The 14,164-nt window shown below is 34.8% G+C and overlaps 1 protein-coding gene across 1 annotated transcript in view; it reads right to left on the minus strand.

Moving 5' to 3' along the window:
- LOC135198869 (clumping factor A-like) overlaps window positions 1–14,164 on the minus strand; it is a 41,050-nt gene that overhangs the window by 11,096 nt on the left and 15,790 nt on the right. The window contains exon 2 of the mRNA XM_064226841.1: window positions 3,452–3,573. Coding sequence (XP_064082911.1) covers window positions 3,452–3,573 — 122 coding nt within the window. The remainder of the gene's footprint in view (window positions 1–3,451; window positions 3,574–14,164) is intronic.

Genomic DNA, 14,164 nt, shown 5'->3' on the forward strand with positions numbered 1-14,164 from the left:
CATGTCACTCACCGGTGTTTTCCGTCTCCTTGAGAACTGCAACGCGAATATGGACGTTTCTCCGCGACGCCGAGGACAAAGCCATTCGCCTCGTCAGAACGCCGCAGTTTTATATCGGTGACTTTTGTTTAACTGCAATTCTCAAGGAGGCGCTTTGACGATCTCCTTCGGGACAAGTGCTTGGAAAATCTCCTGCATCATAAAATAAAGAAAAAAAAAGAGAGAGAGAGAGAGAGAGAGAGAGAGAGAGAGAGAGAGAGAGAGAGAGAGAGGACGTCGCAGAGGGTAATTCCCATTATAGTCACTAAGATAAGTTTCATATATATATATATATATATATATATATATATATATATGTGTGTGTGTGTGTATATATATATATATATATATATATATATATATATATATATATATATATGTGTGTGTGTGTGTGTGTATACACACACAAATTGCAGTCAAGGGCAGGATTGCGTTAGGGACTCATACCTCTATTGTTGCTTTCCCTACGTTTTCGGTGATTCATAATCACATCATCAGGGAATTCTATGGAAAATTGAATAGAGTAATAAAAGCACTGAACGGCTAAAACTGAATTATGGTTAAAATATTAGATTTGTATTGATTAATATTTAATACACACACACATAAATATATATATATATATATATATATCTTACACACATGAAATTTTGGAAGCAATCGTAACTCAGTAAGGAAATCCTGATGAAGGCAAAGGAAGCTATCTTGGTATGCAGGTGCTTTTGGAGAAAGGGTGTCCTTGGTAATGACAGTGGCCCAGTGAAGGTGCTCTTTACATAACTGAACTACATGACACCTCCAAGTAATGCAAGTAACTTAATCATGTCAGATATGCCAGTGTCAACAAATTTCCCAATAGTAAAACTTGAATGGAATGGGATGTAGAGTTAAGGCCAAAGGCCAAGTGCTGGGATCTGTGAGGTCATTCAGGGCGTCAAACTTGAATTTGATGGATCTGTTTGCCTTCAAGCATAAAAACGCATGTCTGACTGAAAGCAAACGGATGATTTAAGCCGGATTCGTAACGTAAAGCAAACACCATTTAAATAACAAGACGCCACGGGCTTTATAACCATACAGACAGACACTAGGATTTCTATAAGCGATCAAGAAATGCTCAGTTTTAAAATTCAAAAATATTATGCTGCTCATGGTACCACGACAAACTCAGAACTTGAAAGTGTGATTGCGAGAGCATAAGCAGAACTTGCAAGATTAATTATGATAGCAAAATGACTTGAAAGTTTGGCCATGAAACCAAAATTAAGACTAGGAAGCTTTGTTACTTTAGAAACTCTGGATGCTGTACAATTAGAACCAAAAAAGTTTCAGCGATGATGTAGTGCAATCAGCGATGCCATTTTTTCTTCACAAAATTGACTTTTAGCAATGTTTCCATAAGCAGTTCTTCAGATTTGTTAGCGTTATTTATGATTTAATGGTTCGAATACGTATTTCCTAATGTACAATTATTTTCCGTGACATAAAAAAAACTACACGTCACTAGCTTAACATAAAGTATTTTAGACGAAGAAAATAAAGGATTTCAATAAAATTCATTTCTATAAATAAGCAGGATATGTTTTATAAACTTTATTTTCATAATAAAATATAAAACAGCCATAGTGAAGAGTTTAATTCCTCAATGCCGTGGCCTGTGGTCGGAAAAGCCACGGAGGGTTGCCAGATGTCACCAGAAAGTCACACTAGTAGACGAAATTCCTCAAAATGAAACACTGAGTGCAATACCCTAAAACAATACACCTTTTATTTTAAAGATTTATTTATATTTTTATCTCTTTATTTGCTTAACTATCTTCTATTTTCCCTTTCGGATAACTGATCTCTTCTTTCTGTATTTTTCTATCATTTACCAGAAATTCTTTCACAAAGGACAACGTATTCTTTGGAAGCTCGAATTCCAAGTTAATAGCCTCTACAGGCTTGTTTCACATGAACAGGGGTTGGCCTTCTGAATAATAATAATAATAATAATAAAGTGAAAACTTGGTCAAGAGGGCAAAATCATTTGGAGTATTCCCAGGAGACGAATATGGTTCTTATCGGTCCCATTTCCACCAAGCATTCCTGTTGCATATCTAAACAACATCTTGACTCGGAGACGGTAAAATCTGCTTTTTAAAACTAATAAATGCCACTTTCTACTTTCGCGTCCCCTATTTTTCAGTGCGTTCTCAAACCGCGAGAAAAAAAATAATACTTCATACAATGTAATGTATCGGGCAGACGACTTGCATATTTCCCCCTTATCTGTTTGTTTGTATGGTGTTTTTACGTTGCATGAACTGGACAACTTCCATTCTACCAAAGTTCTGAGTCTTTTAAAACTTCTACCACAAACGAGAGAGAGAGAGAGAGAGAGAGAGAGAGAGAGAGAGAGAGAGAGAGAGAGAGAGAGAAGAGAGAGAGAATTATGACTTTTTTACACAAGTGTTTTCTACATCTCTAAACTTCTTCTAAGCATCTTTCGAACGTGCTGTGCTCGTCGTATATTGGACTGGCAAAGTATTCTTACTAATAACAATAACCGTTTACCACGACATTCTTTATCCCTCACGTTTTGCAAACACCGCTTTCCAGACAGCGCTGGTATGTGTATTTTAACTCTGCAATATCGATACATTAGTGGCATGGACGTACAAAATATATCCTGGAACATGTTATCAGTTTTTTTTTTTTTTCTGTTATTCGTTAATTTTAGCACAGACATAAATGCAGGTAAATACGGAAGTAACGATTTTGACCATAACTTTTTTTTTTCTCCCCCCCCCTCTCTCTCTCTCTCTCTCTCTCTCTCACACACACACACACACACACAACCGGAACCCATTTCGGCATTTTCACCAATGACCAACTTTTAAAAGCAAAGCTTAAAAGAAAAATATCATCAGAGTGCGCACAGAGGAACTAGCTCTTCATTCAAATGCTCATAAATGAGGCATCATCAAAGCAAAAAACATCTTTAATGCTTCTTAAGTGTTCTTTCATCTTCAGCTACAACAAACAAAGAACTGGTTATTTACTTAATTTTGTTTCTCATACTCCAGTATCTGGAAAACATTCTTCCGCGCTTTGTTTCATAACAAACGGACTGGATTCAGCTTGGATTACACTAGATAAGCAGTTTTTGCCTGCGTAAAATAAAATAAATGGAAGCTTTAAGTGGCAGTATTTGTTTTATTAATTACTGTTCCTCGGCAGTGCTTGTACGATGAATTTTTCATCTTTATCAAGTGATAGATCTACCAGTCTCACAAACAACACCTGAACGACACGAATAACATCAATACAAACTCTTAAATTTCTAAATATAACGAAATGTATCATATTCCCATGTGAAGTAGAGTATACATAAAGTACCTGGATATATTCTATGTATACTCTACTTTACCTGGCTATACTTGTATAGTGGGCCACCTTGGGTTGGGCCAAAATGGCCGAACGTTTGTCAGCTATACCAGATTTTCCAAATTCCAGAACAGGTAACAATCCTAAATTTCCTACTCCGCCGATCTTGAGATATAAATAAAAATTCCTGTAAACTTACCAGTTAAGTTAGGTTCGTAGAGTTCAAATATACCAGAATAGCAGAGTTACCGACGTTTCACAGCAACTAGCGAAGTCTACAATACAGTTGATTGTGGCTTTTTTTTTTTTTTTTTTTTTTTTTTTAGGTGATGATAAATACAGGCAAACTATATCAGTGAAGTTAAATGTGACTGGAGGAACCTTGTGCTGTTCAACACCATGAGCGGAGCTTCAATCATGCCGGCTTCGGATATTTACGTTAATTTAAAACAAAAATATTCAAATTTCAAGTTGCATAATGCGCATGGGTCACAAACAAACAAAAATTTACTTTTTTCTTTTTTTTGGGGGGTTTTTTGGGGGGGTTGGGGGGGTGGGGGGGCTGCGTTCACCTCCATGAGTAAAGACGAGATGACAATTTTCTTGGGAATGAAAACTTCACCTCCTGATGAACGGATTTCCATTTCCTTTAATTTCCTGAGATCCAGCGGACGAAAACGCATGACACGTCCCTCTTCCTCTCCAACATTCCTTCTTTTATAAAAACCACATTCTTCAAAAGTACAGGTTATTGTCATTACATGAACTACCTTTGGTATTACGACGTCATATTTCACTCGACTACTTTTTCCTCCTTGCAAAAGTTTATCATTCGTGAATAAGAGCTTCACATCGCTTGGTGTTTTGAGTAGACTACACTAAACATGTGTCCTGTTTGCCATCAATGAATCAATGACAACTGGTATTGTAACGCCAAGTAATTTGATTCAAGTTAATATTAATAAAATACAATAATTCATCAAGTAACAAGACACTTAATTCCATTTATGTGCTTAGTACACAGTAATACGTTCGGCGTATTTTTTACTTGTTCAATATTATTTAACAAGTAAAAAAAATGCGCCGAAGCTTCTTCTGCGAAATCGAGATTTCTATAGGTTTCAGTTGCTCACCAGATGCGGCAGAGTCAGGGTGCGTCCCATGCCTCCGGAAAGCGCTGCCGGATGCACGATCCTTGGCTAACTTTAACCTTAAATAAAATAAAAACGACCGAGTGTAGAGGGTTGCAATTTGGTACGTTTGATGATTGGAGGGTGGGTGGTCAAAATACCAATTTGCAGCTCTCTAGCCTCAGTAGGTGTTTAGATCTGAGGGCGGATATAATAAAGTGAGGACGGATGGACAGACAAAGCCGGCTCAGTTTTCCTTTACAGAAAAGCAAAAAAAAAATCACATAATCACGCAAAAATAAAACCAAGAAAGAACAAGTGAGCACCACTTGTATCATTTACACCAACCAAGGTTTCCAGATTTAATTTTACGCGTCGTGCTTGGGATATTACAATTACCTTTACTTCTAATATCTGCAAAACGTACCTTTCACAAGAATCACAATAGGAAACTTGCAAAGAGACACGTTCACTCACACATTCGGCAATTACTTCAGAGTGAATAAGCAACACTAAAACTTTTTATGACAACAAAACCTTCCTAGAGACAATACTTCTGACGAAATGTGTGTTGCCAAACAATACAATCGAGGAAACTGCTAAATAACAGTCGAATACTGCGTTGTTTCACCAATGAAAATTAAAATAAATAGGTTATATTTCATTAGAAATAATTGTTCTGTACTGTTTAACATGCATAAAATTTATTTTATAAATTTTCATTCTGATAAATAAATCATAAATATCCTATCCCAAATTTCCTGTTTCTTTAACTCAACGCGAAACACCTTTTCCAGACATTTTTAGGGTTTTCCACAGGACTTTCCTAAACCCCCACCCAACAAAAACAACAAAGTAGTTCGTAGGTTTACTCACCGAGTAAGTGAAAAATAACGTGTACCCCCATCAATACGCAAGAGTATTCAACCTACAAAAAATACCGTACTGGGAGCAGAATTCGGCGTTGCACTTCACAGTCCAATATCAAAGCCGGAAGGAGGCCAAAGCCCAAGGTTGCAACGAGAGAGAGAGAGAGAGAGAGAGAGAGAGAGAGAGAGAGAGAGAGAGAGAGACGTGTGAGTACGCGATAAGGGAAACTTATAAATAGGATCCCCCAAGGGGTAACACGTCCGCAACTGACGCCTCCTCCCCACAATCCCCTCCAACCCCTAACACACACGTACATACATACACACACACACAGGGCCAAAACCAGGCACTTTACCGTCTAATATCACATTAATGACGGAATTTAACGATCGATTAGCCACTGTATATTGGTGATCTCACATCCATGACACCGCCAGGCTGCAATGTTCGTCACCCAAAGGGGGTTTGGGTGACCGAGAAGGAGAGGAGTTAACTTTGGAGGCTACAGAAATTCATTAAATGAGTAATCGAGTTTAAACTTGACAAAGAGCTTAACTTTTTCTCATTATCCTTACAGAGGGAAACTCGAAGAAGAAAGAAACAACCCGAGCCATTAAACACCACAAGGAAGATGAATGAATAAAAGCGTAGGTATCATGAAATGAAGACAGGCTATATGGAAGCTGTTTATCTTTTAATTACTCGAAATTGAAATATTTATATCTAAATGAGATTATATCCCCACAAACAAAATCCAAAATTATTTTGAAAATATGCACACAAAAAATACATTACATTTTGACAATGAAACAATGAGAAATACATTACATTTTGTAAATGAAACAATAAAAATACAGTACATTTTGAAAATGAAACAATAAGAAATCATACGACACTCTAATCGTTCAACCGAATTCAAAATTGTCCTAAGTAAAAAATAAATAAAAAAATAAATAAATATGATAAATTTTTACAAGAAAAAAATGTTAGATTTAGCACTAAGTTCTTATAAATGAGATTTTCCTATTAGGCTCATTACGCCAGCTCAGATGCCACAAAGGAGAATATCTGCCGTTTATGAAGTCACAACGCCAGGATAAGTCTTTTAAGACGAAAACATACTTTATTAGTTTCTAACATAAGTAATAGCGACGAGGTTCTTTGAAGGCCTTATTAGATTTTAATTATAAGTCATTAAAGAGAGAAGAGAGAGAGAGAGAGAGAAGAAGAGAGAGCGGAGAGGAGGAGAGGGTAGAGAGAGAGAGACGAAGAGAGAGGCACCGATTCATTTGTGAATACACAAGGTAATCAGAGGAAAATGAAAATAACACAATCGTTTCATACACACATTTAAGTAAGTTCTTGTGCTGATACCTAGTTATAAGTGCATCTCTCTACACATACATTTCTACGCATAAAATCATTCTTCTTGTGCAAATAAAGGTAATTTTATTTTGCGTGTGTGTGTGTGTGTGTGTGTGTGTGTGAAAGAAAAACAGAGGGGGGGGGGGAGGAGTCTGTCTGTCCATACTTCAGTTTCCGATTTCTTGGTATTGAGGGAATGTGTGTGTGTGTGTGTATGAGAGAGAGAGAGAGAGAGAGAGAGAGAGAGAGAGAGAGAGAGAGAGGTGGAACTACTTCAGTCTCTAGTTTGTAGGTAAAACCATCGAAGGAAGTGTCTGTATGTCAGAGAGAGAGAGAGAGGAGAGAGAGAGAGAGAGAGAGAGAGAGAGAGAGAGAGAGAGAGAGAGAGAGAGAGAGAGAGAGAGAGAGGCCTTCCCTCACTGGCTGATATTCAATTTTCATGATGACATTTAATCAAATCCTGCAAAGTTTTAATAGAACTGGGCATCTGTTCATAGGAAACTTTTTATATATATAAAAAAGCGCTGGAGACTAAGCTAAAGACGATCACAAACAAATTTACTTTAGATATAATATAAAGCTTGGATTTTGAAATATTAATTTTGTTTTGCTTTTCATCCATTTGTACGTGTGTAGGTATATACAGAAATATAATTTTATATATATATATAATATGTGCATTTATATACATATATGTATACGATATATATATATATATATATATATATATATATATATATATATATATGTTTCTATACTTCACTCTCCAATCTCTAGGTGAAGCTTTCGAAGGGCGAGAGAGAGAGAGACCTTACAGACCTTACAGACCTTACAGTTCGTTCGGGTTCCCTTGCCCCAGGTCCCTCAGTGTGAGGCACCTCTAATGTCTACCAGAGAGTTGCTAGTACATCTTCCGGTATATTTTGCATCTTCCAATCTTGGATGGTCTGGGAGAGAGAGAGAGAGAGAGAGAGAGAGAGAGAGAGAGAGAGAGAGAGAGAGAGAGAGAGAAATGTCGAATGGATCTGTTCCAAATCTCGAATTAAAAATGGAATTAAACCCCCCCACCCCCCCGCCAAAGATGGTAAAACGAAGTCTGAAGTTATGTAAATTACTCAGAGCTAATAAACACTTTAATAACTGCAGGCTGCTTCGCATATCTAATAACACACTGAAGTAAAGAACGTCGGAAAATAAAAATTCCGGTACAAGACTAACTGCCTCAAATGCTGCAAAGATATCCCACTGCTAAAAACCGTCAGTTAAGTATCACACACACACACACACACACACACACACACACACACACACACATATATATATATATATATATATATATATATATATAGATATATATATATATGTGTGTGTGTGTGTGTGTGTGTGTGTGTGTGTGTGTGCGCAACGAAGGAAAGAGAAACAACGGAGTTCTGCAAGGCCTTTCGATTCCTTGTTCTTTACACACACACACACACACACACACACACACACACCATATACATATATATATATATATGTATATATATATATATATATATATATATAATATGATATATATATATATATACATACACACACATTTAGATACAAGGTATTTATCGTTTATACAGTTTCTTCTCTTTGCCTCTATTTTAACTCCCAGAGGCAGCAACATCTTTCGGCATTTCTTCCTCCTCTCTCTCCTCTCCTCTCTCTCTCTCTCCTCCTCTTCTTCTCTCTCTCTCTCTCTCTCTATCTATCTCTCTCTCTCTTCTCTCTCTCTCTCTCTCTCTCTCTTATCTCTGTAATAACGCGTATGAATAAAAGATTTTTCATACTCTTGATTTACCGCATCGTAAGTTTTATTTATGAAATATGACCGTACGAAAAGAGATAAGCATATAATAATAATAATAATAATAATAATAATAATAATAATAATAATAATAATAATAATAATAATAATAATAATAATGCATGTAACATAATCTGTATCCATATTTTTTCTTTGTAGCACAGATGTTCTACGGATAATTATTTCAGTGCTTAAATAGCACAAAATCTTATGAAGTAATTTTTCAAAGCAATGTAGTTACTTGGTATACAATACTTAAATTGTTCTTACAAATTTACTCAGATACTACAGCCATTCTTGGGCTGGGCAATGGTGCAAATACATTCATGAGACATTATAAATTGTAACATAAAACTTGACTATTCAACCTTTAGTGATAACAACTTTGCAAATGCCTTTACAAAGAACCTAGAGGAGAGAGAGAGAGAGAGAGAGAGAGAGAGGAGAGAGAGAGAGAGAGAGAGAGAGGAGAGAATAAATTTATGAATCTGTAAACACAAAACAGGATATATATATATATATATATATATATATATATATATATATATATATATATATATATACATATATATATATATGGAGAGAGAAAGAGATAGAGAGAATAACAACTTTATGAACCCAGAAACAAAACAAGTTACGGAGAGAGAGAGAGAGAGAGAGAGAGAGAGAGAGAGAGGAGAGAGAGAGAGAGAGAGAGAGAGAGAGAGAGAATTGTTTTCCAAATTTTCTCCGGAACGAGCCCGTTCGTTGTCCGTAAAAACTTGGAATATTTCGCGTCCTGTTCCCTCCCGGTCTCAGGTACATAAACTGACGTCAGACATTACATAAACATATAAAGCAGTGGTTCTCCTATGTAAATAAGGCTTCGCTTCACAGATACCGCGCTCATTATCATATTTTCGTCACCAGAAAGGATTAGGCAAAGAATATGCTTTTACAACCCAATATAAACAAGCTCTCTCTCTCTCTCTCTCTCTCTCTCTCTCTCTTCTCTCTTCAAATATGCGTACACACAAATGGACTCTTAAAGGGTGTACGTGTTTACGTCTATGACAGTATGGAGATTGTTTATTTCCCATTTGCATTTAAAGTTTTCAGTGGAGAGTGTATATGTCTAAAAGGGTAAGAAAATTCAGGAACTTACGAGATCGCTGTGGCAGGAATGTACACAAACACACACACACGGGCGTTCCCACGCATATACATAAATATGTGCATACATACATATGTCTATGTATCTATTAATCCCAATATATACATGTATGCGTATATCTATCTTATCTATCTATCTATCTATCTATCTATCTATCTATATATATATATTATATATATTAATATATATATAACTATATTATATATATATAATATGTACAGATAATATTCATACTTGTTAACTTAATCAGGAATCAAAATATCAGTACGGGGTGTTTCATGTTAAAGTTGTGATCCCAACTGCATTCTTAGCATAATAATAATAATAATAATAATAATAATAATAATAATAATAATAATAATAATAATAATAATAATAATTATTATTATTATTATTATTTTTTTTTTTTTTGCTCTATCACAGTCCTCCAATTCGACTGGGTGGTATTTATAGTGTGGGGTTCCGGGTCGCTTTTCTTACTATGTGCGCCGTTTCTAGGATCACACTCTTCTGCATGAGTCCTGGAGCTACTTCAGCCTCTATTTTTTTTCGTAGATTCCTTTTCTGGGACCTTGGGATCGTGCCTAGTGCTCCTATGATTATGGGTACGATTTCCACTGGCATATCCCATATTCTTCTTATTTCTATTTTCAGATCTTGATACTTATCCATTTTTTTTCCCTTTCTTTTCTCTTCCAACTCTGGTGTACCATGGTATTGCGACATCAATGAGTGATACTTTCTTCTTGACTTTGTCAATCAACGTCACGTTTGGTCTATTTGCACGTATCACCCTATCCGTTCTGATACCATAGTCCCAGAGGATCTTTGCCTGATCGTTTTCTATCACTACCCTCTGGTTGGTGCTCGTACCACTTATTACTGCAAGGTAGCTGATGTTTCTTGCACAGGCTCCAGTGGAGGGCTTTTGCCACTGAATCATGCCTCTTTTTGTACTGGTTCTGTGCAAGTGCCGGGCATTCGCTTGCTATGTGGTTTATGGTTTCATTTTTCGTATTGCACTTCCTACATATGGGAGAGATGTTATTTCCGTCTATCGTTCTTTGAATATATCTGGTTCTTAGGGCCTGATCTTGTGCCGCTGTTATCATTCCTTCAGTTTCCTTCTTTAGCTCTCCCCTCTGTAGCCATTCCCATGATTCTCCTGTCTCTGTATATTTCTGGGTCTTCGTCTACTTTTATTAGTTCTTCTTCCCATGCACTCTTTGGCCACTCGTCTTCACTGGTTTTCAGATATTGCCCCAGTGCTCTGTTCTCGATGTTGACGCAGTCCTCTATACTTAGTAGTCCTCTCCCTCCTTCCTTTCGTGTTATGTATAGTCTGTCCGTATTTGCTCTTGGGTGTAGTGCTTTGTGTATTGTCATATGTTTCCTGGTTTTCTGATCTATGCTGCGGAGTTCTGCCTTCGTCCATTCCACTATTCCTGAGCTGCTGTATTATTATTATTATTATTATTATTATTATTATTATTATTATTATTATTATTATTATTATTATTATTATTATTATTATTTGCACAATATATCTAAAATAAATACAAACTAATCCTAGCAGTAACACAGCCATCGTCAGCATAATAAACACCAAGCAGTAACTTGTAGAAATAAACTGTGACATAAAAGACTGGGATATACTCGTATGTCTCTTCACAGAACGCGAGAATTTAAAATAAATAAAAATGAATACAGCATAAATGGAATTGCAGTTCGTTCACCAAGCGGAGATACCACACAATGCCCTCAACGCTGCAAGAGAGATCCCACATACGACATATTTGAAGTTTTTTTTTTTTCTTATTTTATCTTCTTCAAACAGTTGCTCACCACTTTCATAAATTTGCCGGCATTTTACGACGGAAATCCGGAGTGGTATACACTGTTGTATATTGGTTATTTTCTTCTTTTCATCTTCTCTTGTATTCATTTCATTTTATTCTGTGGAAGTGGATGATGACCTGATGACCTTTAGGAAATATCTCAAAGGAGTATTGACTCGCTTTAAATCCAGTTAATGATAAATAGCGTCTCATATATTTACGCCGATCCAGAGCCAGAAAAAAAAAAAAGAAATGCGATATTCCTCGCTGTTTAAAGGTTCACAAAATCCTGACCAAATATTTGAGGAATTTACTGCGTTGGTGGTCCTATGGTATAAACATTATAGTACTATATATCACCCGACCTTTACGCCAACAGAGCGTGACAGACTATACAAAAAAAAAAATTCCCGTGGCCTTTCTCTCTCTCTCTCTCTCTATATCTGTGGTGTGTGTGTGTGTGTGTGTAAGGAATAAACTGTAGTGATTTGGCCCCCTTTAAAGCTTATTCCACTCTTTTACATAAGACAAAGACGATCATACCATAGAACACTATACTTACTTCACTGTGTTAATTATTTAAAATAACAATATTCGATCTCAATTTCATTTTGAGATCCTATTTCAACCATGAACATATTGATGCATTCAATACATATTTAGATCTATATTCTCTCAGAGATCATTCAGTTCTCCTCAACATGATCACCATTTTACAGGATTAAATTCTCGCTTGACAACTAGCATGTGAGCCGCCTAATTTTCAATGTCAATTGACGTCTTAACCTTAAATATAAGGAAAATAATCAAGACGAATGACACACATCCCTAAGCCTTTATATAAAGGTGGATCATTTTTTGGCAACGTTTTTTAATAATGATATTCAAATTAGGTCTATCTATTTTCATCTGTAAATAGAATAAAAGAATACAAATATATATATATATATATATATATATATATATATATATATATATATATATATATATATTCATAAAAGTGGATACTTTTTTGCAACTTTTTTAATATGAATATTCAAATTTGATCGATCTCTTTTCTATCTGAAAACAGAAAAAAAAAAAAAAAAATATATATATATATATATATATATATATATATATATATATATATAGATATATATATATAGATATATATATATATATAGTATAGATATATATATATATATATATAGAGAGAGAGAGAGATGAGAGAGAGAGAGAGAGAGAGAGAGAGAGACATTTTTGTATGTACATACACACATGCAATATATTATATATATATATATATATATATATATATATATATATATATATATATATATTATATATATATATAATCAAGCAAGCACCATTGCTTCATAACCTGTCAGGACGATGCACGGATGGAGTCCTTAATGGACGTGTACGAAGTCCGCAGCAGTCAATAAGTAATGACAACATTCGATAATAGACTGCCGATGTCGATTTGCAAGCACATGAAGACGACGTCGAGGAGGAGGAGGAGGAGGAGAGAAATGAATCGCTAAAGGGAAAATTCCCAAGCATCCGTGCAACAGCAAATGCGGTTAAACAGAGGAGATTACCTCGTTCGAAATTCCATCGGAAGCCGATATAATTGCATCAAATCATTCAAATTAATCCCCTTTTCGCGATAATTTCACTGGCGCTCAATAAAATATGACCGGCTGCATTTCATAAGTCGGGATGGAAATATTCATTGGCGGAGGAGGGTCGAAGAAAAACACTATATATATATATATATATATATATATATATATATATATATATATATATATATATATATATATATAACCATGAGAGTTGACCGTCTGCGGCAGCAACTTTGCAAAGCGACTGTGGGAGGGGTTAGTATGTATGTATGTATATTAATCATATATATATATACATATATATATATATATATATATATATACATATGTATGTATAATATATATTTATACATACATATATACATATATATATATATATATATATATATATATATATATTTTACACACACATACATACATACTTACAAACATATGGGAAGGACAGAATGAATTTTAGATTTTATGTATGTATATATATACATATATATTACTATAAAATCACAAAAGTAAGCACGCGATTTTGTTTACCAGCAAAAGCCACAGGGAAAATTTTAAAAAAGAAAAGACAGAGTGCCAAGTACTTTCGTGTATTTAACACATCTTTGTGCCCCGAAGATGTGTTAAATACACGAAAGTACTTGGCACTCTGTCTTTTCTTTTTAAAATTTTCCCTGTGGCTTTTGCTGTATACATATACATATATATATATATATATATATATATATATATATATATATATATATATATATATATATATATATATATATATATATATATATATATATATATAGAATATAATATATATATAATATATATATATATATATATATATATATATATATATATATATATATATATAAGTATGGGTGTGTATATGTATGTATGTATGTATACACAAAATGTAAAATTCATTCTGCCTCTCCCGCCGTCCCTACATCCTTAATAACCGGTTGGAA

This window comes from Macrobrachium nipponense, chromosome 22 (genome assembly GCF_015104395.2).
Source record: "Macrobrachium nipponense isolate FS-2020 chromosome 22, ASM1510439v2, whole genome shotgun sequence".
Classification (NCBI taxonomy): Eukaryota; Metazoa; Arthropoda; class Malacostraca; order Decapoda; family Palaemonidae; genus Macrobrachium; species Macrobrachium nipponense.